This window comes from Takifugu flavidus, chromosome 22 (genome assembly GCF_003711565.1).
Source record: "Takifugu flavidus isolate HTHZ2018 chromosome 22, ASM371156v2, whole genome shotgun sequence".
Lineage (NCBI taxonomy): Eukaryota > Metazoa > Chordata > Actinopteri > Tetraodontiformes > Tetraodontidae > Takifugu > Takifugu flavidus.
Window position 1 is genome coordinate 3,403,288 of NC_079541.1, and position 24,342 is coordinate 3,427,629.

The 24,342-nt window shown below is 47.4% G+C and overlaps 1 protein-coding gene across 5 annotated transcripts in view; it reads left to right on the forward strand.

Moving 5' to 3' along the window:
• The window catches only part of grm8a (glutamate receptor, metabotropic 8a), a 125,097-nt gene that overhangs the window by 87,314 nt on the left and 13,441 nt on the right, over positions 1–24,342 (forward strand). For all 5 annotated transcript variants that reach the window (XM_057023081.1, XM_057023084.1, XM_057023080.1 and 2 more), the window contains exons 4-7: positions 8,098–8,233; positions 8,523–8,677; positions 9,757–9,894; positions 18,463–18,663. In XM_057023081.1, coding sequence (XP_056879061.1) covers positions 8,098–8,233; positions 8,523–8,677; positions 9,757–9,894; positions 18,463–18,663 — 630 coding nt within the window. The remainder of the gene's footprint in view (positions 1–8,097; positions 8,234–8,522; positions 8,678–9,756; positions 9,895–18,462; positions 18,664–24,342) is intronic.

Below are 24,342 nucleotides of genomic sequence, written 5' to 3' on the forward strand. Positions count from 1 at the left end.
CACCACCACGGGCCCTTTCTTTAGTTTACAAGCCTGACTGCCTCATGGTGTTTGTGTTGAAGGTGTGGGTGTATTTTACCTCCACAACAACCTCACCTTTGGCTGGAAGTGCTTGCTTTATAGTAGGAACACCTGTACCCACCGTGATCCAGAGCTGTGGACCAACTGGACAAAATGTTCCAAAAAGTCAGCAGTTTGTTTGGAGTTGGAGGCGTTGGGTCTCATATGTGGCCCCGATGAGGAAGCTAAACTGCTTGTGCCATCCTCCACTTCTTCATCCAGCTTATGGACAGGTGGAGCTCTCCTTCACATGCTGTGCAAGACCTCTGCTACTGCCTTGATTTTTTCTTTTTCCACCTCTGGAACCACAGGCTTTCCTCCTGTGTGGTTTTCGACTAACCTAGGAGCTGTTCCCTACCCCAGGCCAGCTCTCTAACTCCTGATGCCCATTGTCAGAAATAATTCCAATAAAGCTCAAACACATCTTTGTAATCAACAAGGTAAAGTGCACAAATCCCTAAATGATGATGTGCAAAATGACACCATGTTCTCAACTCAGTCAAGTTAGAGGTACCTGGGCTATTGCTATCAGCATCTGACCAATACTCTGAAATCCTGCTGCTATTAAACCCCGATTAAACCAATCCAAAAAGTTTTGTTTGATTGCAGCAGTGAGACATGTTAGCCAAGCAGCCAGGCTGCTATCACGCATCTGATTCACGGGGGTGCAAGAACAGCCAACTGTGCTTCAACTTCTGACTGTCAAACTGTCAGAGATACTATATAAAGACCCTGTTAAAGAAAGATGGTGATAAAGGTGGGAAACCACAGCTGCGAATGTACAGAAGAGTATGTCAGCGGGAACGCCGACACCAAGGAGGGAAATTGGAAAGAAAACAGAGACTACAAAAAGAGAGATACAAAAAGACGGTGGATGGAGACTTGTTTGACCATTAGATGCCTCAAAAAGAAGAAGGTAGTTAAATTATTCATTTGTAGAAGAGGGAAGAGTGGACCACATGAAGGGAAACAATAAATAAAAGAAATAGTGCATAAAGTGGGCAGTTTGGGAGGGCAGGCCTTCGCGGTTTACAGGCCGTCAGTCATTTTCTATATTTGTGGGGTACTTTTCAACATCTACCTAAAAACGGTGTTGGGCTTTAGTGAGAGCCGACTGCTCGGTGGATGTGCTGCATTATGGCTGAGCTCTGCTGAGGAATTTCCCACTTTTCCCCCCGCTGGCTGGAGGCAAAAATAGAGCAGATGCAAATGGGAGCATCACTAACGTCCTAGCGGGCTCCTTTTCCTGCATGCAAACGCCGCTGCAGTGGGCGGGACCGTTGGGTAATTATCATTTGTGATTTGCGTGGCCGGGCGTCATCACAGCGCTCGTCCTCTCAGGACTATGTTCCTGACGCTGATTACAGGGTTGGGGCAAACGTCAGCTCTGCCGCTCGTCCTCTCTGGCCTCTCACATGCTGTCAAGCTAGGCCAAGTATCTAAATTATCCAATGCTTGCAGACAAGAAAATAGTTTTTTTTATGCTTGTCGAAAATGCCAGTCCAGAAGAATGGAAGCCAGCGTGTGCTCCATCATGATAATAGAGTCCTGGACCGGCTGCTTTCACTTTTTCGAATCGTTTTTGGCTTTGAGCGGCGGCCATTGATGCCGCAGAGCCTCGGACCAACCGGACATGCCGATACCTGAAGAATAGTTCATGTTCAAGACATATTGATCGTTGCATAGGGCTGACCAAATTGGCTGAGGCAGTAATGCATCAAAATATCAGGCGATTGTTCCATCGAACCACACCCGATAGTGGCTTAAAGTCTCAGAATTATAAATCTAAACCGCTGATGAAGTTGTTGATATTTAAGGGTTTTTTTTTAAGCTACTTGAAAGTGTTGTCAAGAACAATAATGTGATTTCATGCAGAATTTAAGTGGGAAATGGTCTGGGGAAGCAGGGCTCTATAAAAAAGATAAATATTAGATTTATACTATGGGGAGAAAACCATTAAAGTAGCAGGCTGATTATTCTTGCAGCTCTTGGCTTAATGGCACCCTCCGAATTTCCCAGACAATTATTTACTTAAAGAAAAAGCTACTGGGATGGAACTCTTACAATAGCTTAATCACTCCCTGGAGGCAAACAAATGCCTGGAATAGCAAACCCCCTGTTACTTTTTATGAGTTGTATTTACAACCACCAACACTACTCAAATATTCATTTTGACGCCACAATTTGCTCCGGAATGATACCTCAGTGAAACATGTCATTGAAGCAATAGAAAGATGGAGAAAAAAACCATTACAAATGCAATAAAAAAATGATCACATCCACATATTGATCTGCTGCGTCAACAGCACAAACAATAGGGTGTCATCTGCATACTTTAGCACTTTGGCATCCAATAAATGCAGAGAAACCAACAACTTTTAGTTCATTAGCTTGTGTTGTTGTGATGTATCCCTGCACAGATGTTGCCAGCTGCAATAAAATTGCGTGGTCATTGCTATTCATATAGCACAAAGCTGCAGGGAACACATTAGCAGAGCTGACTGATTGGCTGCCCTGTTGATTTACTGGAAACGTCTCCACTGAATATTTCATGTATTTGAGTGTTAGAGGTGTTTAACAGCATAATTATCAATTGTTAAAGGCGCCATTAACTCGCAGATGAACACTTTTTCCAATTCGGATTTGGTTCACTTGTGTTGATTTCTGTGCTGTTTTCTGTTGATGCTGCATAAATAAGAGATCGACTATAAAACGAAGCGTGTGTGCACTCAAACACATCTGCTGTTGGGAAAAACGGAGGACTCGTGAACTCGTGAAGACTAAGCTCCGTTAGGCACAGTAAACAGACGTAAACTGTGTGTGTGTGTGTGCATGTGTGTGTGTTGGGACAAATAACATAATGGCTACAGTGCATGATGAAGGAAAAATGAACAATAGTTTGGATTCATGATTTTATTGGGTTCCTTACGGCAGTACGACTGCTACCAAAGTGCATTAGCTTCTTGTTTAGCATAGCTGCAGCTACGTACACGACACGTCGCTGTAAAGTTAGCGGAATCCTGGAAAAGATGGTGCCACAGTGGTTTGATGAGGGGTTCGGAACCTTTCTTGATAGAGTTTACGTGTTACTTCGGGTTGATTGAAGACTTTTAATTGGGTGTGAGATGTGAGGGGCTGTTGATCTGTCCTGGGTGGACGTCTGCCCAGTGGCCACCGGGACAGGCTCCGGAACAGGTGTCTGTCTCTGTGAGACACCTGAGGACATTTCAGAGTGGGATGTTGCTGCACAGCGTTGGGCCTCCGAGATCAGTGTGTTCCAGTGTGTTTCCGTGTGTTTCTGTACCACTGACGTGACGCTTTAACAGGTTGTCTGACATTCAAATTCAAGTAAAAAGTTCAGTAGAGGTTCTTGTAAAAGTAAAAGTCCTTACATTTACCCTTGCGAGGGTACTTTTTTCTTAGGGGATCATTTTTTGTATGTTTGCTGTGATGTCTCTTCGTGCATTTCCACATCTCTGATCCCTGGATAATGTAAGATGGGAGCAGGGTGGCTCAGCTAGGGGAGCAACAAGCATCACCAGGGATCCGACGCTCAGCTCACACACACACACACACACACACTCTCGTACACACACACACACTCATACACGCGTGCGCATGCCTTGCCCTGGTCTGAGGGCACTGCTGTAATTGGATGTCTGATTACTGTCAGATAGCGAGAGTTGGAAAGAGAACGAATGAAAGAGAGAAATAAATGCCAGAAAATGAAAGAAAAGTCTTCTTGTGGGGAAAGAGGGGGGGTGTTAAAATAGTGGATGGTGGGAAGAGCGAGAGAGCTTGAAAGACAGAGAGAGAGGGAGAGAGAGAAATGGACATGTTGTGATCCCTGAGCTTAACATTGACCTTGTGCTTTTTATCAGCGGCCTGACATCCAATCATAGCTTGCTTATCGCCCCAGTCTGCATCCCTCATCCCCTCATCTCTCCGTCTCTTTCTGCAATATTCGTCTCTCCGGTTCCTCTCTCCATCCGTTCACCTCTCTTTTTCTTTCCACTGATTCTGCGGAGAGGCCACCAGGATAAATCAGATTGATTGGAAGTATTGGCGATGGTGGCAGGTTTGGAGAAGGTCGGATGAGTCAACGGAGACGTTAAGTAGCTCTTCTTCATCTGGTTGTCTCCCGGAAAGAGCGTCCGGATGCAGTCATCAACTGTTGCCGGGACGATTGGTAAACAGTCCATTTTTAGTCAGGTCTAATACACCTGACCTATTTGTCAATGTTTGGGTCCATTCTTCAGTGTTCCTGCAGTACAGGGTAGTTTCCCAGGCAAGAGGCCTGGAGGGTTCCGTGTGATGGAAAAAGACCAAAAAACCTGTTTTTGCTCGTTCTATATGCTGGTGTGGTTCCAGCAATGACCACTGGGGGCGCACTACACATCACGCCGTCCTGCCTGAGAAAAAGTCTGATGGTTTTAAAAAATGTAGAATTGAAATAGTCTAATCAAAGCTATCTGATATGGTGAGGATTTTTTATTTAATTTTAGTTTAATTTAGACATTATGAACTAAAATGTGAGGTTAACATTCAGGTTAAAAATTCCTTTTGACGTGTTTGAACCTGAGTAAATGTACAAATGACGTTGCTACGGTCAGATACACACAGCTCTACTTCTAAGTTTGTGCTGACTTTAACAGACATAATACATTCCCCAGCTCCTCACCGTAACATCGCAACTAAATGCCGAACCCACACACACACACACACCACACACACACACACACACACACACAAGATCCACCTGCCCCCACTCAGATCTGAACAAATGCTGACTTAAGCTAGACTACTGGACTCCTGCTGTCACAACAGACCTTCTGCTCCAGCTCCTCCACCACCCATTGCACACACACACACACACACCCACACACACACATGCAGGCATGCAAGCACTCTGGTAAATGAGACATGAAAAGTCCGAGTTCTTCTGCTTCTCGCCTTTTCTTTTTCTTCCACGTCCAATCAAAGCCACCTGTTTGTGGTTAACACACACACACACACACACACAGGAATAATGCACCTACAGGGTTATGTAACTTCCATTGTGTCACGTACCGATACAACCGTTAGCGTTAGCTGCTAATGAGATAAATAATGCAGATGCATGGGGAGGAAAGGAGGCGGAGCAATCAATGTCTGACATGACCGTAATGCAAGTGCAGCGTAGACGAGCAACGAGGGCCATTCATTACCGTTATGCTTCCATATGCATGCTAGGCCAGATTGAGGTGTCACATGTGACACATTACTCCCGTGTTTGCTCTTGTACAGTGATTTGTTACTTCCTGTCCATGCAGCGCCGTTCCTGCTCCAATCAGCTCCGCCGATGTTCCTCCCCCCTTGTAGTTTTATGAAGACCGGCAGATAATAATCAATATCAAAGCTGCCTTTTTAGCCTCATTTTTGGGGGGCTTCTTATGTTTTCAAGCCCTTTCCAGACTGCATCCTTGAAGGCGTGTTTTAATGGGAGGATGCAAATTTCCTGGGACAGCGGTTCCGTGGGTGTCGTCAATGATTCATTAGTTGGCCTCAGGGCCAGTTTAAACTCCGGGCAGAAAACGCACAACACAATATTTACCGCACCACTTCATCCACGCCCATTCACCCTCAGTGGAGCGCACGCAAATACACGGCGGAGCATGAATTTACGCTAGCCTCAAACCTCACTTCAAAGGGCCGCGCGCCGGCGCCCCCCCGCCCCCCCCGGACACGAACACAGCATGGAGGAGCAGAGGGTAACTCTTAATTTTAAAGCCGTGCTAATGAGGTTTGGAGAGGAAGCACGAGAGAACGCTTGAGAATCCTCCGAATGGAACAATTCACCGACGTAGAACTCCAAATGTTCCATCCAAACGTTCTCGCATGAACGCGCAACCGTTGGTTTTTCCGATGCTTTCGAGAGACGGACTGTCGCTCTTGTGGAAGAATCTCCAAAATGAGACTGCCTCATTTTGTTTTAACAGTCACACACACACACACACACACACACACACACCAGTACCACTGGGGGCAGAAGCACCTAGCATCAATGCTACCCTCATTGCGCACCAACGTTACATCCCATTGATTAATGCCATAATCAGTTGTAAAACCATGAGGTGATGCATGAGCGATAAGCTACGTGGGGCGATGCTAACGAATCCTACTGGGATCTAAACAGCTAAAAGATGCAGCCAGATGTGACAGAGCGCTAGAACCTTCGACTCTGATTGGCTGGGAGAAATCACGTCGCCCTCCTGCCTTTTTCAAATGTGGAAACACGCATCAAGAAGACTGTTTCTATTTATTTTGAGATAAAACGATCATCCCCGGGATGATTTGATTAGCTAAAATTGACAGTAACCCGGATCCAGCCAGTGACAGAGATGCCTCCATCGATTAAAGGATTTAGTGTTGCGGCGGGCGCATGTGGGACGCGGCAGATCGGTTAATTAATATTAATTATCCCGTGACCACAATATGAAGATGGTGAAGCAGTTTCTTACCTCAAAATAGAAGGCCATTATTTACCGAGAGTAATGGAGAAGGACGCGTCTAACAACGTGCGACGGAGGCGTCATCACTCAACCTGCGGCGACGCCCACACGTGTCGCCCTGACGATGGCGAAGCCCAAAAACATCCCCATCCTCGGAGAGGCAACTCAGAAACAGGTGCATCTCAGCCTAAATACACAGAGGAGTTGGGGAACAGCCCTGAACACACATGAATCAGGTGAAATACGATGTTGGTGCAGCTCCTTAGGTGGAGATTCGCTCATTTCTGTAGCCTGACAGACGAGCACGCGTGAGCCGGTACCGACGAGGTTCCGACTGAAGGTTCCTGGATTCTGAGGCGAATTCTGCGCGTATAGATTGAGATTCGCGAGGTCGATGTCGATGATAACGAAGACGAAGTGGCCACGTGCAAAAATCAAGAGGCTGGCGTTGCTAAACTTGCCTTCCTCGGAGTTTTTAACCGAATCGAACCGAGACGCCTCACGAAACAACTCATTTTCTTGTTTTTTTGGGTCCCACTGTTGCCGCGGCGACGTTATTGTCTCGAACACCCGTGTTTTCCCCCGACCCAGCCTTGCAACAGCCTCTCAACTCACCGTTGACATCCGCTCTTCCTGTTAGCCTGTTTGCTAACTGTTTGCTGATTTGGGTGCTAGCACAGTCGTGTCGGTTGCCCTCTTTATCCGAGACCCTCAATCATCGTTGGAATGTGTGAACGTTGGTTTCGAGCTGGTAATTATCCTTGAAGAACCATTCCAAACTTCAGCGCGGATGCGGGAGTTTGAAGGAGCGAGCGGGAGCTAGCCGTCGGCGCCCGCATGCAGATTGTCACTCCGGCGATTATCCTTGAGTTGTTTCTAATTTAAAGATAACGAGTGTTTGTTTTAACAGTGCTGGATGCTGGCGCTGCCGGCGTGCACATGCACGTGCGCGTGCGCCGTGTGATTAAAGCGTCTGATGTATCGCGAGCGACGGTCGGTGCAGATGTTCAATAAATGGGCCGGAACAGGCAGGAGAGGAGAATTCATTAAGATTGGTTACGTATGTAGAATACCCCCCGCCCCCCGACCTATGTGTGTTTGGTCTGATGCTATTAGCCTGTTAGCCAAGCGGGCGGATGAATATTCGGTGTAAAATGTGTCAGTTGAGCGGAAAAGTGCTGCCAACCACGGCGAAACTTTCCCAGCTTCCTGTCACATGACAGGAAAGAGGCTAAAAGGCCGCTAATCGGAGTTTACAGACGGCATCAAAGCGTCGGTTTTAAAGCCGCACTTTAAAAAGTCGCCATTTAAAGACGAGACCCATTTGTGCGAAACGGAGATTTCTCAGCGGTGACACGGCAATTGGAACTGAAAGCTTTAGCGTCACTTTAGCTGTTATTGTCGTTGTCGGCGTATCCGAAGCAAACAAATCAAACTTGGCGACGGTCCCACTCAAAGGAGCGTCTCAATTTCCGGGAAAGTGGATTATTTTATTATTTTGTTTGCCTAAAGAGACACAAAAAGCCTGTTTCTCTCCGTCCCTCAGGGGGGGTGTGCATCGCCCAGTCCTTGAAGATCCCCCGGGAGCCTCGATCTGGAGAGTTCGACAAGATCATCAGACGTCTGCTGGAGACCTCCAACGCCAGGGCCGTCATCATGTTCGCTAACGAGGACGATATCAGGTCCCGCCCCCCCCACACATCCTTACTTCCTTCCAGTAACAGCTCCTCTGAATGCTAATTGGAGAGCAGCCGTGAATACTGTCAAACAATAATCCATTTTATCCTCGTTATGAGGTATTATTAATATTCTTTAACTATATTCTAATGAGCTTTATTAAATATCTATAACTCATTATGAGTTGAATGTCTTCGGGTTAAAGGTTGTGTTGGCGTTCGTGAATATTCCATTTCCATTTGCAAATGTTTGCCTCGTTACAGGTTAAAATAATTTTTTCCCCCTGTCCCGCAGGCGTGTCCTCGCAGCGGCGAAGAGGAACAACCAGACGGGTCACTTCCTGTGGGTGGGTTCGGACAGCTGGGGCTCCAAAATCTCCCCCGTGATTGGCCAGGAGAGGGTGGCGGAGGGAGCCATCACAATCCTCCCCAAACGGGCGTCCGTGGAGGGTAAGGGGGGGCTAGCAGAGCGTTAGCCGCCACTTCTGTTGGACGCTCCCTGAGTCGCCTGTGTTGTAGCGCTAAAGGAGGAAATTAAAGAAAACCAATGGATGCTGAGGAGGGAGGAGAGGAGTCCGCTCCCGGCTCACCCCCCCACCCCCCCACCCCAGCGTGCTGCTCGTCGGGGCCATTAGGCTGGAGGGTTTCCTCATCTGCACCCCGCCAGAGCGCAATGGTTCGATAATTGACTCCTGGAGGGACGTGAAGTTGAAAAGCGAGTGCTGGCGCGTCTGGGCAGGTTTGGATGTGTCAACACCAGGCTGTTCCTGGGAAGGACAGAACATTCCCACTCCCAGTCTCACCAGTCGCACCTTCCAGAGGTCCCAAATTGTCCTGAAGAGTCCAGATTTGTCGAAACGTTAGAGCAACAACACTCAAATGCTAATCGGTGAGCCGAGGCTAACAGCTGTGTTTCCTTCTGGATGATGCCAGTTTTAGCCTAAATGATTGATCATGTGACCTTTTGTGGCACCGTGATCCCATCTTACACCCACTAAAGGTCTGGTGAGGAAGACTGCCCCCTAGTGGTGAGAACGCAGATTAGCATAAATTAGAGGAAGCATCATGACGCTCTAAAATCTTCAACTTGATGCGATATGAATAACTAATGTTGAATACAGGTGATTCGTGCTGATCACCTGCGGAACAGGTGTGCCCTCACAAGAGTCCGACACCGGTCTTTTGGGTTTTCTCGGTGTTTTTGCGCGTTAGCGGGAAGAGCGTGATGCTAGCTGACAGCTGCAGCCTGTTGAGCTCCGCAGGAGGCTGAGCCGATCTCTGCCCGGCAGCCTGAGCGCGGCGTGAGGCACACAGGTGCAGCACAGAGTCCGCCTCCCCGACAGCGGAAGAGATTAACGGAGACAGCTCCTGTCAGCATTTATAGCATCGCACAGACGATCCGGGTCGTTGCTCCGGTCCCTGTGCCGGTCTGGGAGCCGCTTGGGCTCCTTTCCTGGAGAGATCGCTCAAAACATGCGCACGTCCGACATATTATCACTTCTCATCACGTTTTTTTTCCCCCTCTACAGCGTTCGATCGGTATTTCCGGAGCCGCTCGCTGTCCAACAACAGGAGGAATGTTTGGTTCGCGGAGTTCTGGGAGGAAAATTTCAACTGTAAGCTGGGGATGCACGGAAAACGAGCCGGCAACCTGAAGAAATGCACAGGTGAGACTCAGATCAGAGGTTTTTCCTCTTTGTTGACCTCAGTTTCAGGGAAATCCTGGAGAATTAAGAGAATCTGGATAATGAAATTGCTGCGTAATCATGGAAAACTACGTCCACTTCTGATGCCTATCAGTTGTTTAAATTACTATGTTTGTGGGGACCATTGACCACTACTGTGTGTGTGTGCGCACAAGGGTCAAGGCCATTAACTCTGAGTACCGGGGCTTTTCCGTCCTCCCGAATCATCGACGCAGAAGCCAAACGGCCGCTCGAGGTTGACACACACCGGCGGAATGACGTGGAAATGGGGCTGATTATTTCACATGATTGGTCGGGGGGGCAGAAATGTCAACACATGCAAATACAGGAACGAACGGGGAGAGGGAGCGAGTTTGTTAGAGGGACGTCAAAGACGACAGCGTTTGGTCAACGACTAGCTTAGCGTTGTCGCCTGCGTCGCTCTGGCCCGTTTCTGTGCACAGGAGTTCCACAGTAGGAGATTCACCACTGTATCACACCCAAAGCTAACGCTAGTCTCCTCTGTGGTGGATTCACGGCCGTAGTGCTAACTGCTGCTAGCTTTATGGCTACAGCTACATTAAATAGCAACATTTAAAAGCCAATATTTCATCGCTTTAGGGGTTTTAATAAGTATTAGTGAGTTAATTCCAGACCTTAGAACACACGAGGACGCCACTTAATCCCGTCTTTGATTTTTCCTCCTCACTTTTCGTGCTCGGGTGAATTAAAATCAAAATAACTGCTTTAAATCTTTATTTTAATTGCTTTTTTTTTTTTTTTTGAACAGTGCTTAAATTTCTGGCTCAATGTAGTGAAGAAGAACAAATGAGGGTGAAAAGAAAGTAGAGGCGCTAAAATCGGGCTCCAACTGCAGCGAAAGGTTGAGATACGAGATTCAAAGCACTCAAAACTGCATTAAAGGCGTCGTGCACTCGTGCACGGCAGCAAATGTCACCTCCCACATCCTGAACGGCCTCGTTGTAATTCAGAGCCGCCTGGTTTAACGAGTTCGTCATCGGTTGCTACTTTTCTTCCAGATTTTTCCTCCTTGTGAATCACCTGTGAGCTGTTTCCTTATTTTAAAAGCCTGATTGTTACATCAGGACGACTCGAGCTACAGGAAGCTAATGCATATTTTATGGAAATCAACCTGTAAAAACACAACTGCATTAAAAGATAGGCGATGCCCAAAGATCCCCTGGTCCCTGAACTCACCGTCTCTCTTACGAAACAGTTCTCTTCCCTCGGTGAACTTAAATAACCACAAACCTTCTGCTGTGAAACGACTGTTTCCACTCAAGTAAAGGACAGCGGGGACTCAAGAGGACACCATCGTCCACTCAGCGTCCCACCTGGACCCATCGTAGCACAGAAGTGAGAGATTCAAGGGGACATACACGCAAGAAGTGGCAGTAAAGGTGTGAAAAACAGAAGAAACAGGCTCCCAGTGTAAAGTCTCACTGGTTCATCCATGCTAGGCTAATGTTTGGGCTAAAACAGCCCTGATATAGCCAAGAAGGCTACATGCTACATCATATTAGCGCTGTCAATCACATATTTTGCGTGTCTGTGGCAGGATTCCTAATCCAGCTAATCGGCTACATGGTTCCGCTATGTTTTATGCTAAACGCTCCAATCGGGGCTACATCTGTTAGCGGGACCTCTGCATTTTGTTTTGGCGGCGATGATAAGCTGGCTAGTCCTGCGGATGTTTGTAAAAATGCTAATACAACGTGTTCCTTTTCCAGACGAATCTGGTGCCGCCTCACGTGTCCGACAGCAGTCGGCGCTTTTAGAGCGAACATAATAGCGGCACATCAGAGGCTCCGGCGGCGAGGAGACGGGCCGAGCCGGATCGCTTTGATTTAAAGTTCAGTAAACACAGAGAAATATTCATGTGCGCGTTCCAGAAGCGGCCTGGATATCAAATCACCTGATTGTCGCGGATCAGGTCGCAGACGCTGAGTTTTATTTTCTTTCTTCTTTAACGACCACAAAGGCGACAGAGTCCCCGTTCTTGTGAGGGCACGCCGTGAAGGGAGCCGAGGAGAGCGCAGAACTCCGGGAGAAAATCCCCTCGCAAACTTTAAGCCCCCCGCGCTTCCCTGTCCTGATTGGGAAGATTAGCGCGCGATCGTAGCTTCCGCGCTAACGAAGGTTGTTAGTTCCTGCTCGGCTAACGACCAAATACGGGAGCTTATCCAGCGCCACACGTGTCGCCACTTTAACGAGGAACCTTGATACATTACTGTGTATTATTAACGTGGAAATTATCTTCTAAATGCTACTTAGCAACGGTTTGATTTCCGTGCGCGCTTCCTGAACAGGAGAGCTTTTCTAAACTTTATATAATCTGCTTTCGGAGATGTGAAGGACTCCTGCGGAGGATTTGCATAAGTGCGTGATGCGCGCTACATTTTTAGGAGCATAATTAGATCCCGAATTAGCCCCGGCATGCTCGCTAACACGTGTTCGTGCGCTGCGAATAACAAGGTCGGCGAGGTTCTTGTTGGATAAAGGTTTGATTCCCCGAAGGCCGAACACATGACAGATGGAGTCGAGGACAGATGGAGACCTCGGAGGACGCAGGGACGCGCACGTGCACATGGACGCCGCCGTTAGCTCATTGATGAGCACCGATCGATAGCGTCACGTCACACAACTCTGGATCAACCCGGAGCACCAGGAAATAATCTCGGAGTCTTACTGATCTGGGATCTGCTCAAGAAAGGCTAGCTAAATTAGCATGTTTAGGGAGATGTGGTGTCACTTCCAGGGCCTTGAAGGGCTCCTTGAACTCAAGGACCATGCCTTGGGTGTTTTGAACCCTTGAATCTGTAGAATATTTCATACATTCATACGGCGCTGCTAGCATGGACGTTTAAAGCGTAAACAACCATCAATCCTGACTTCCAAAGTCGTTTATAGGAGGAACCCCCGACCGTGACCTCCGTTTGTAGGAGGAAACAACTGTAAATTTCTTCGTAAATTCGTAAATTTCTTCTGAATTTACGGTTCCATAACTCCCGAAACCTCAGGTTGCCCTAAAAGTAATGATGTGTATGTGCCAACGGTGCGTTAACGGGGAGCGTTGCACCGAATTTACGGGATAATAAATCCAGAAAGGAAACAAAAGGCCTCAGAGGGGGGTTTAAGCTGAGGTTCCTCATGGTTCTGTGGATCCAGAACTGACCCGTTTCGCAGCACAACGGCTTATTTTTTTGCTTTAATCATGAAAAGTTGAGTTTTTGTTGTGACCTGATTTCCATCTTCATTGTTAATGTTCTTAAATTTGTATGGAATCATTTTGTTTTAGTTCATATCTAGAGGAGGAGACCCAAATAAAAGGGTTTTTTTTAGCATAAATTTATATTAATGTGTTAAATCAATGTATTTTCCACAACGAGTGCTTGTTTTTGTCCCTCCAGAGCTACCGTAGCTCGAGCAGAACCCTGGAATTTCAAAAAGAAAAGCAACTTTTCTCAACTTTTCCTTCTTTTTTTATTTCTCCCCAACAATAAACGGAGCTATTGCAGCTAATCCAAAGTTTTGGGCGCGTATCAAACACATCGGCAGATTTTCCCATTCCGTCCCCTCATCGGCGCTCCCGTGTTTCCCACTTTCGCATGTTTCCAGCGTCACGTCGGCATATTTAAGAGTAAAAACAAACACGGCAGCTCTCCGAGGCTCCGAGGGGAAAAGAATCCTCTTTGCTCGGTGAGGAAGATTAAAGCAAAGACACTGACAAAAGGAAATAAAAAGTTGGAGCTGGCGAGCACGGCCGAGTGGTGCCAGGACAGTGATTCAGCATAATATGAATAATGACTAATGAATAATTTATATTAGCTCTCCATGCTAGCAGCAGTAATATATACCCATAATAATAGTGGGGTGTGATATATGTTACTCACATAAGTCGGTGGCATCTCATTATTCACAAAAAGTGCCATTTTTTTTATTCAGCTACCAGCTAACTGTAGCTAGTAACTGCTGCACTACTCACTAGCGTCATAACAGCATGCTAAAATTCATTAGCCACACCGGTTGGGGACATTTAGATTTATTATTGGCACGATGACTTCACGATCTGCTAGCTCTCAAGTCATTAGGTAGCTAATGGGTTCTTCCGTATTAGCGGCTGCGTTTCGTTGACCAAGCGCGACGCGTAGATCACATGATGTAAGTCGTCGCGCGAGGCAAACCTGATGGCGGCAGGTGTGTCGCTGACAAGGGCGTGACTTAATCAGTTAATTAATCAGTTAATTAGGTTTGTGTTTGGGGCGCGGTTCATCGTAAGCTAATCAGATTGGCCGTCCCGTTCCTTCGCAGGAGCGCCTCCGTCGTTAGCGAATATCTGACGAAGAGATTTGACGGGAGGAAATGGATGCGCTCGTCGTGCCTAGAAGCAAATAAGGAACAAAGATGTGGGGAAAACCCACGATAAACATGGTGTTTATCTCCAATCGCTCTCATTTTGTGTTGCTGCTAGCTGCCTTAGCATTTGCGTTTTAAATGATGCGCTGGACAATCCAGAAGCCCAGGAAAGGGGCGTGGCCTAAGTCTAAACCGTCAGGCATCATCTTATCATGGCTGTTGCTTTTGAGCTGCCACCATGACGATGCTACAATTTTAGCATCCCTACAGCATCTCTGAGTCAAACAGGCTGTTAGCCACTTCTGAAAGTGGAGCTTTTATTGTACAGCCCGTGTTGCCTCCCTCCCCAGACAGAAGTGAGATTTTAATCCCGTCTGTAGCCAAATGCTCGTGTTTGTGAGGAACTCTTGGCGTCTCCTCGCTCTCGGCGCTCACCCGTCTGCTGCTCGTCTCCCATTGATTATTCATTGGTGTTTTGGGACGTTTAGCCCCGAAGCTAGCTCGGAACCAGGCGAGCGTGTTTCGAATGTGTCACGCCTGTGCGCGTGCAGGTGGGTTTTCCTCCCACAATGCTAAAGCTAAAGCGGGCTACATATTTATTAAAAAATGTGCAGGCTGCATGTTATAAAAAGAAATAAAGACGAATGTGCGGACGGTGGTGCGTGGGTAGCATTAGCTATCCTTTCTATCTCCCTAATGTCTGACATCACATGTCTGATAAATGAGAGAAAAGCTAATTAAGCTCACTTTATGGAAATGTATGTATATATGTATCATCAATGCTGAGATTGAGTTAAGTTTGATGGGACGTATATTTTCCCTTAATTATTCCCCTCATTTGAATTTTTCAAAATAAATACATGCGGCGCGGAAGTGCTAGCGCGGGGGGGGGGGGGGGGGGCTCTCGACATGAGGGGAAAAGGAATGGGATTTAATATATATTCCTAATTGATGTTTAATTAAGGAGCTTGTCCAAGTAATTACTGTGTCTATCATCTGCGATGCCATCAATCATTTTCGGAGTAAAACCTGGCCGACACGCTGGCGCACGAAGGCATCCATCACGGACTCCTAGCATTAGCTCCACATCAGCGCCCAAACATCTTGGTTCGGGTTTGCGTCAGACGGCGTCGGCGGACATATTTGAGACGTTCCACCGCCATCGAGCGAGATGCTGTTTGTTTACGCCTGATGATGGAATTTGGCTGTTGACACAGCTTTAAATCGTCATCGGGGGACGTTAGCTTAGCGAAGCTCTTCACCTGTCTTTCATCCGTCTGCGTGGGCTACCTCTGTCCACGCCTTCCGAGCATCGGCCACGCCCACTCCAACATTCTGACCAATCACACAACGGCCCTCGACCCCCAGACCAACTTTGTCCTGTGCTGATGCATCGTCAACAATGTTCCACTTAAGAGAAACGGGAACGTTTCATCCTTTCTTCTTCGGAGCCTTTTTCTTTTTCTTTTGATGCACATCCTCTCTCAGCAGTGCCGGCCCGGCCCGGCTGCCTGTGGTCTCCAACGTTATTAACTCTGAGCAGAAAAGGCTGAATTTAATTTTGAGGCTGCTGGCTGGAAAACAGAGGAGAGTTGAACACGTTCGAGAGCGTCGGGGTGCTGATTACCAGGCAAACACTGATGTCAGGCCTTTCCTGGGCTAACGTCTCGCTAATCAATCCATTTTTAGACACATTAGCGGTTTTGGGGGCCGTTTAGCGTTAGCGGCGGCTGACCGTATTGTATTCGTTCTTCACACACACACACACACACACACATGCGTGGGTCTCCGTGCACTCTCTGGCTCCATCACCTGATGCAATCCCAGGAAACAGAGACGGCACTGTTTGCTCAGTTAGCAACGCCGCTACCAGTGCCGTTCATTTAACTGTCTCAGAGCACCGATTGCATTTTCTTGCGATATGCTGATTAATGATGCATCGCGTCGTTTCACATTTCATAAGAATGACGGGATTCTCATTATCTGGTGATCTCTGGCTCCGGGTGGGACACGTTTGTTGTAGTTTTCCCTCTGAAAACAGCACAATCGATCACAGCCATCAGAGGAGGAGTCGGGGGGGGGGGGGGAGCTGGAACAGTTCATTATTAGCATTATTTTCACTGGTTTGTTTAATTGGACACCGGAGCTCTTCCTGTCCGCCGCCGGCGGGTTGCAACCTTTTTCGACAGCCTCGGTGACCTGTTGCTAACGCCCCCCTGCGTGTTTCCATGCGTTGAATTATGATATTTTTGAGGGCGCTACACCTTTAGCAGCCTGAAGAGCAAACGTTTGTTTAATGCATGCTGAGTCACACCGGCGTGAATCTAATCAGGGCTTATGTCTTGTTTAGCTTTATTTATTGAGTATTGGCATAATTGGGTTTGTAATTACAGCGGGGCATTAAGGAGACGGCTCCGGGGCCTTTTGCTGATTAGCAAGGGTGTGCAGATGCTTCACTCTGGTCTGCTCTCAGACAGACAGAGGTGTTGAGTTCTGGTTTGTGTGGCTCATTAGTTATTCCCTGGTTTGAAATGTCCTGTTTGTATCATCATTTTAGTGCTTCTTGAAATGGCGGCTTTAAGTGCTGTGAAAGACCGGCAACGACTGCGCGGATGATGCTAATCGGCCGCGGTGCGTGTGCGTGCGATGCCGTCGCTGTTTATCTGGCATCCATGTGTAAACAGCAGGAAGTCCATGGTGTGTAAAAGCATCCTGAAGGCCAGATCTGACGTCACTGCTAGCAGAAGCTAATTGGGCCCGAGTCAGTTTAGCTGCACAGGCAGGGGTCCGATTAGCTGGAGCTTCCTGATCTTCACAGGTTTAAAGTATTGATGGTTGCCACAGAAGCTTTGAACCTCACTGATGTGAATTTGAGGCCAGATAGAGGCTAACTTCTAACTATCGGACCTCAAACGAAACAGAAAGATGCCGTGATCTTATCAGGGCGTCGCATTGAACGGATTAGCTTGTTAAGTGCTGAAATCCACAATCCACCAGCACGAGTCGTTTATTCGAGTCGAGACCCTCGACGTCAGAGTTCCGCCACGATTCGGTTCTCGTCCCCGAAGCTTTTCTTCTTTCATTAAAAAGGGGGAGTTTTTCCTCCTTTTGACAAGAGAAGTAAATCGTCCCCCTTTCAGATCAATAAGACTATTAGTCCTGTTGATTGTGTTAGCTTCACTCTGCTAAACTTCCCTGCTCCAGGTTCACCTCGGCCCGCTGCACTGGCGCTTTTGTCTCGGCTAAGTACCATCGGGGGGGGGGGGGTACGATACGATGCTTGAACCCATGAACAGCATGTCGGCCTCAGTGGTGTCGTTCCTCTACGGTCGCTAGCAACCTGCTAATGTTGTCAGATACTTCAAAACTGAAAAAATGTCCAAACCAAGGTGAGTGGATGTTCCCTGGTCATTCATGGTGTCTCTAGGAATCTTCAGAGGTTAGCCTAAAGGTCGAGGAACTGTCCTGGTTTCAACTGTCCACGCCATCACCTGGAATGTCCAAATAGTGATAAGACGGCTGACAACTGGACATAAACCCCACTTTCCTTTTCAGGAGCTCATTAATACCAGATAGATTTTGTTCGGAGGGTAGATTCATGGTAGCTCAGCCCAGATGGTTTGATGCAGCTTCTGATGCCTGAAGGTGACTGGAGAGAGGGACAAATAAGGCCCGGGGACGGCAGAAAAACAAGAGGGAATAATTAGAAGGACGGGATGTGACAGACAGATGGAGCGAAGACGGGAGGAAGACGCAGAACGAGAAGGCGAGAAGTCAAGCGGAGGAAAAAAACCCGAGTCGTGTGCAGCAACGAATGAGCCGTCTGGGTCGATAGCACAAAAAGTCGGGATCGTCACGTCATCGCGCGCCTTTAAAAAAAATGACCATGTGACTCGGTTCGTAAAGAGGACAATTTGTCCTTCACGGCCACTTTCTTCACTTACGCCTCAGACAGGAAAATGTCGTTATCTGGGCTTCAGCTGATGTAAAAGTGGAGTTATTTGTCTCTGTCAGACGATGTGCCCTGTTAGCGTCTGCTGGCCGACCTGACTCCAAATGTTCTTTGTTCTGTTTTCATCTCTTTATCTTTTCCTTTGAACCTTGATTGCTCTTTTACAGCTCTGCCTTCTCCCTCCCGACTTTTCTTCTCACCTCTCCGAATTCCTCCGGCAGGTTTGGAGAAAGTCGGCCGCGACTCCAGCTACGAGCAGGAGGGAAAGGTCCAGTTTGTGATGGACGCCGTGTACGCCATGGCCCACGCCCTGCACCGCATGCATCGGGAGCTCTGCTACGGATACCCGGGGCTCTGCCCGCGCATGGCTAGCATCGACGGCAAAGAGCTGCTCAGCCACATCCGCGCGGTGAACTTCAACGGTAAGTCACGACCCTTGAGCCAGTCGGGTATTCCTCCTGACCCCAACGCCACCTTTAGCTGAGTCACATCGTGTGTGATTAGCCGTCACGCCAAAAAGGGAATATGGTTGTTTCCGATACAGCTGGTTAGCGGGACTTCAATGGTGCTACCCGACTCTTGGGCTCTGGACTTTGTTTCACACTTTCCATCGTAAAGACTACCGATCGGGGGTTCTTCAACTTTTCTGTTCGCTTTTGGAGCTCGAGACCTTTGCTAAGTCCCCAACGGCCCCCACTTCCTCGCTTCTCAACACCTCTGTTTTATTGCCTAAGAGGGCTTTTCAGGGGAAAAACATTTAGGTTTAAAGGAACAAATTAGAGGATTCAAGTGCTTAGACAGGGTGCACTAATCCTGCGGTATTTATCCACCCTGACGCGACTGATTTGGTTCATACTCGATCCCGAGCCGGCTCTTGTCTCATTTGTCTCATTTTTGCTCCTCACCTTTGTAAGCCGACATCTTTGCCAAAAGACCTGGTTAAATTTCAGCTAATTTGCTCTCGTATCGATCCGCCGTATCACCAAACTTCTGTTCCTCCCTATTTTCATTTCCTCTTCAGTATTTTCTTTTGCTGCCAACAAAATTCCGAGTGGGCGAAAAGCATTTCCTCATTTCCTCCTAAACAACATCAGAAGCCTCATTTGAATATTCTCATATTAACACCCTTTTCGCTCCGTCCCCGCTGCGGCGTGTACCTGCTGTTCCCTCAATCTTTTCATTTCCTGTGTTCCCCTGTCAGATATTCTGCGGCGTGAATGAGGGATAACGAAGCGGCGACGGAGGGAAGCCTGGTTGTGGTGGTAGAGACGGTGTGTGACTGGCACAGGGTTGGCCAAACAAGTTAGCCTTTTATTTTGCCTCCGTCGCCGTCTCTCACTCAAGAAGTGTCACAATCCGGAGTATTGATCAAAGGACATAAAAGCGCTAACGGTGCTAAAACGATGGCTTGTTTTAACGCTATTCATCCATTAAAACATGGTGAAATACCCCTGATCCACCACTTTTTTGTCTGTCACCACATCAAACGCCCACATTTGTGGACTCTATGAGCGGTATATCCTCGCCATGCTAGCAGGACCTTTGAATTCACCAAGTTGGGCTGATTAAAGCAGAAAGTTGCCTGGATTCCTCCGGTTGTTATTATTATAAAGCAGGTTTTGGAACCGTGGAGCATCGTCTCATCAATGTTTCAAGCAGACAGTTACAGGCTAACTTTATTTCAAAACAGTTAGCTTCTGCGCCTGTCACTTGAGTGTTTTCGAAATGCATAAATGGGTCCCCGGAGGTTTTTAGCTTTGTTGCTACTACTACTAGAAAATGAGTTGGCTTTGTCTTATCCGCCCCCCCCCCCCCCCAACAAAAGTGTTGCCTTTTCTGTTGTTAGCGGAGATAAAAAATGAAGCCTTGTGAGACGCCAGAAGCTGCTGGTTCACCTCTAGCTTGGCTTCTTGACACTAAAGAACTCCTTATGATTTGTGATGCTGCATATTTTATAGCAAATCCTTGAGCTGCAACTTCTTTTTCTCAAATGGTACTTGTTTGTTGCATGTTTCCTGAATTTTACTCTGACTTTGTTTGAGGTCTATAGTCAAAGTCATGATTTGGGCATGTTTTGATGATATTTACCAACTTTATCAGCGGTAGCTGTCATGCTGTGCACATATTGAGAAGTCATGCTACGCTAACACTGATAAGCTGGGGGAGAGCACATGTTGCCTAGTGACACCAAAACTGTGAAAAACAGATGGACGACGGCTTAATCTCTGCTTCTGTCTCGCAATTTCCACGTCAATTTTTCAAAGGCTCATAATAATGTTGACAAACTGCGAAATACGGTTGCGACAAACTTTTTTAGTTTCCTCACACCGAAACGTATATCCGCTGCATCTGTACAAGGAAGATTGATGGTGTTTGTTTGGCTCCTTGTATTGCTCACTTGTGTGGGAATTAAACGCCTTTATGCGTACTTTAAATCTCATCAATGTCTGCCTCACATTTGCCGCACAAAAGAACAATAACGAAGCAAGTATTGATATCTTTATGCTGTTATGAAGAAGAAGAGATCCTCGTTGTTTTCTCCCTGGATCATACCAACTCGCTACCAGGAGGGAACCAAGCCGAATTAGAGACGGGGATGACTCCATTGGTGGAGGAGCCACCTCGCTAGCGGAATCTGGGGAGTGTCCAGCAATTCACGACATTTGGATTGTGAGCTGTTGCTCAGTGTAGAAAACAAAAGAAATAAAAAGAAAGATTGGAGATTTAAACAAGTTTAAACAGACTTCAGTCAGCAAACAGAGGTGCCAGCAGAGGGGCACATCTGAAAACAGTTGCTACACAATCGCAGCGGTTTGTGGGTTTGTCATGTGACCTTATTACAGACGGTCTCTACCTGGAGATGAGTCAGATGTCACGGCAACAGCTAACTAATTAAAGCCGCCCGACTCGGAAACATTGACCCTCCAGTCTAGACCCAGAGAGTCAATATTTCGTGGCTGATGAGGCTCAATCTCTTGTAATAGTCACAGAGAGGATGGAACGGCGCCGGAGGAGGGACTCATGTGAAGACGAGGGGCCTGAGCCCGCATTAATGATGTTGGTCAGATCGAGTGGAAGGCCCGAGAGGCTAAATAGGAGTGGAGGTGCTTGCAGTAGAAGTGTCCCTAAACGCGTAACAGGATCTGCAAATGGGTGCAGAAATTTGGTGGAAAAAAGGTGGTGGGGGCACTATGCTGTGGGGACTCTTGATCCAGACCTTCAAGGGCCCCTAGACTGGGCTGAGGGGTCCAACATGATCCTGATGGTGGAGTAGCAATCCTGGCCAAACACGTTTGACCCATCGAGTCCGGTTTATTTGTTGAACTGTGATGTGTCTGGTACATTTTCCTGGTCCAGTACGAGTGTAAGAGGCGTGTAATTACATGGTCATAACATGTGAACTATTTTAGACTTGTTTAGAAAATGGTTAAAAACAACCCCAACAAAGTCATTAAAGTCTGAGCCAAACACCAGCAGTAGTCGGCTAACGTCGGTGTGGGTATGTCGTATATCAACATGGTGTCGTGTTGGTAGCCACACTGGACTACACCTGGTCTCAGGGTAATACCAGGACCAGCCAGCAGGGGAACAACTAGCTTCTGTGGGAATGCACTAAGGTGGGTCAGTGGGGAGCATTGTGGCCTCACGGGTGGTGGTTCAGGGACTTTTCTGTGAGAAATCTGCCTGTGTGGGTTCTCTCTGTGGAGTTGTATGAATTTATGCATGAATGAGAGTGTGAGCGGTTGGTTGTTAGCCTTACATGTAGCTCTACAAGTTAGCCCTGCAGTGGACGGATGGATGTGGACTGTTTCTGATGTGGTGACCAGTCCCAGTTTTGTAGCGCATATCTTTGCCATTCATTTGTTCCTTGATGTATTATAACTGACATTTAAACGGAACTGAAAGAATGCGTGAAAGGGATATGTCAAACTTCACGAGGGCACGGTGACCAGGAACCAAAAGTAAATGTGAGTGACACGTTAACATATCCAGCTGGAGGAGAACAGGCAAACACAAAGGCAGACGCTGTCAGAGTGAGGAGTTAAGAAGTGGAACCTCGCTGGGGTCAGAGCGACCTTAGAGTCGGTAAAATAATGGAATTGTTGCCGTCTAAAGTTGGAGAGTAAGAAACCTGCCACGTTTAAAAGAATGCAGATCCAACCGAAGCCTCCTGAGACGCCAGGATAATCCCCTCTTTACTACCTACTGCTCATCTAACAGGAACTTGTTTGGTGATCAGTAACCAACAGTCGACCCTCAAGCTCTTTAGCTTTTCGGCACTCAAATCGTCTTTACGCAGCCCGCGACCTGAATAACGTAGAACACAACTCCATCGTGTGTCCGTCATTCTCGCATCTAAATGAACATTGAGGCCTCTAAATCCCAAACCAGCAACTGTAACTCAAAGGGAGGCTTAAGGAGCGTTTACTGTGGGGGTATGACGTTCAAATAAGCCCTATTTTGATGACTAAAGTGAAAGAAATGTGATATATACTGTTGCATACCTGCAATACTGCCCTCTAGTGGTCTGGAGGGGTAGTGCGAGGACTCATTTTAGTGTATTACCCTGTAATAAAAGTGACTGCTGTTACATCCATACTCCACCTCATAATTAGACCCTTTCCCTCTTATTTTCTTGAGGCCTTGTTTCCTTTTTGTTTGTTCTTCCCCTCCCTCACATTATTCCCTCTAAAGTGTATTTCCATCCCGATCGGGCTGCTTTGTCTCTTTTGATCAACTCGGCGTTGCCCTCTTCCTTGCACCCCCCCCCCCCCCCCCCCACCCCACCCGCAGATGGAGTAGATGAGTTTTCTCTAATTACCGCTTATTGTGTGTGTTTTATGCATAAGCTAGTTTGTCTCTTTTTAGCCGTTTTCTCCCTCCCTTTGTTGCGGCGGCGCCTGCGTCTCACTGTCACCATCGAGCCCAATTGTTTCATTCCTCTGCACAGAGAGGACCATTAAGATCTGGATCCTTGTTTCAAACGCGCATTGTTTCTTTTGTCTGTTCCATTATCTGTCGGCTTTGCCGAGGCACTTCTCGTCTGCCTCCTCGTCGGCTCAGACAAGGCCCAGTGATACCGGAGGGGCGGGAGGGATTCCTTTGAAAACATGCAGATGAAGAGCGGCGAGGATACGTTCCGTGATAAGAGAGAGATGCTTTTGAAGAGGAGAGCATTCCAAAACCACTATGGGCTGGGCGGAGGAGGGATGCTTCCGCTAAACCAGCTCGGAAAACTCGAGAGTTCTGTTCCGGTCTCTGGCATTCCGAAAACGAGTTCCGGCTCAAGGATTCCTGTTTCTGTATCTTTGTCTCTTTAACTGATTGTGTCATTTAAGATATGAACGTGTTTTACACAGATGGGAGCATGATGTCACACACACACACACACACACACACCCACACACACACACACACACACACACACACACACTTGTTTTATTCCTGGCTCTACTTTTTGCCTCCTTGTCATGAACATTTTGTCTCCTCGATGAAGCGGGCGAGGCCAATGGCTCTGCAGCTCTGATGCTTTTTCCACTTGAACTCATTTATTTAGCGCTCCCTCCATCCTTTGTTCTCTTTGATTTATCTGACTACCAAATTCCGGTTCCAGGGATATTCCCGTCCTCTGTCTCCATCGCCGGGGGGGGGGGGTGTTCAAGTCTCAGCTAATTGATATCCCCTCACATTCTCTTCCTTCTCTCTCCAATTCTTTCGCCTTGTTCTGTCACAAATTTGGAGTTTTCTTGGCTTCCATGCTAGGCGATATTGTGCGCGTCCTTCTCGTTTTCCCTTTCATGTTTGGCGTTAGCTTCAGCCATCACAGACGGCTCACGCAGACCTGCTTATTCCTCTTTTATGGGGCTCAGTCTTCCTCTGTCACTTATGCCCCTCCTTATTCTCCTCTTCGTCGTCTCTGAGTGACAGTAAAGTGTCGCTGGCATTCCACATTTCCTCTCTCTCTCTCCGGTTTAATCCGGTTGACTGTCGTCAACATTAAATATATTTGAACTTGCAGCTCTATCGGCTCTTCATCTACTCCGTTTCACTGGCCTCTTTTTCCTCTGTCTGCCAGCCGATATTCAAATCAGCGCCGCCTC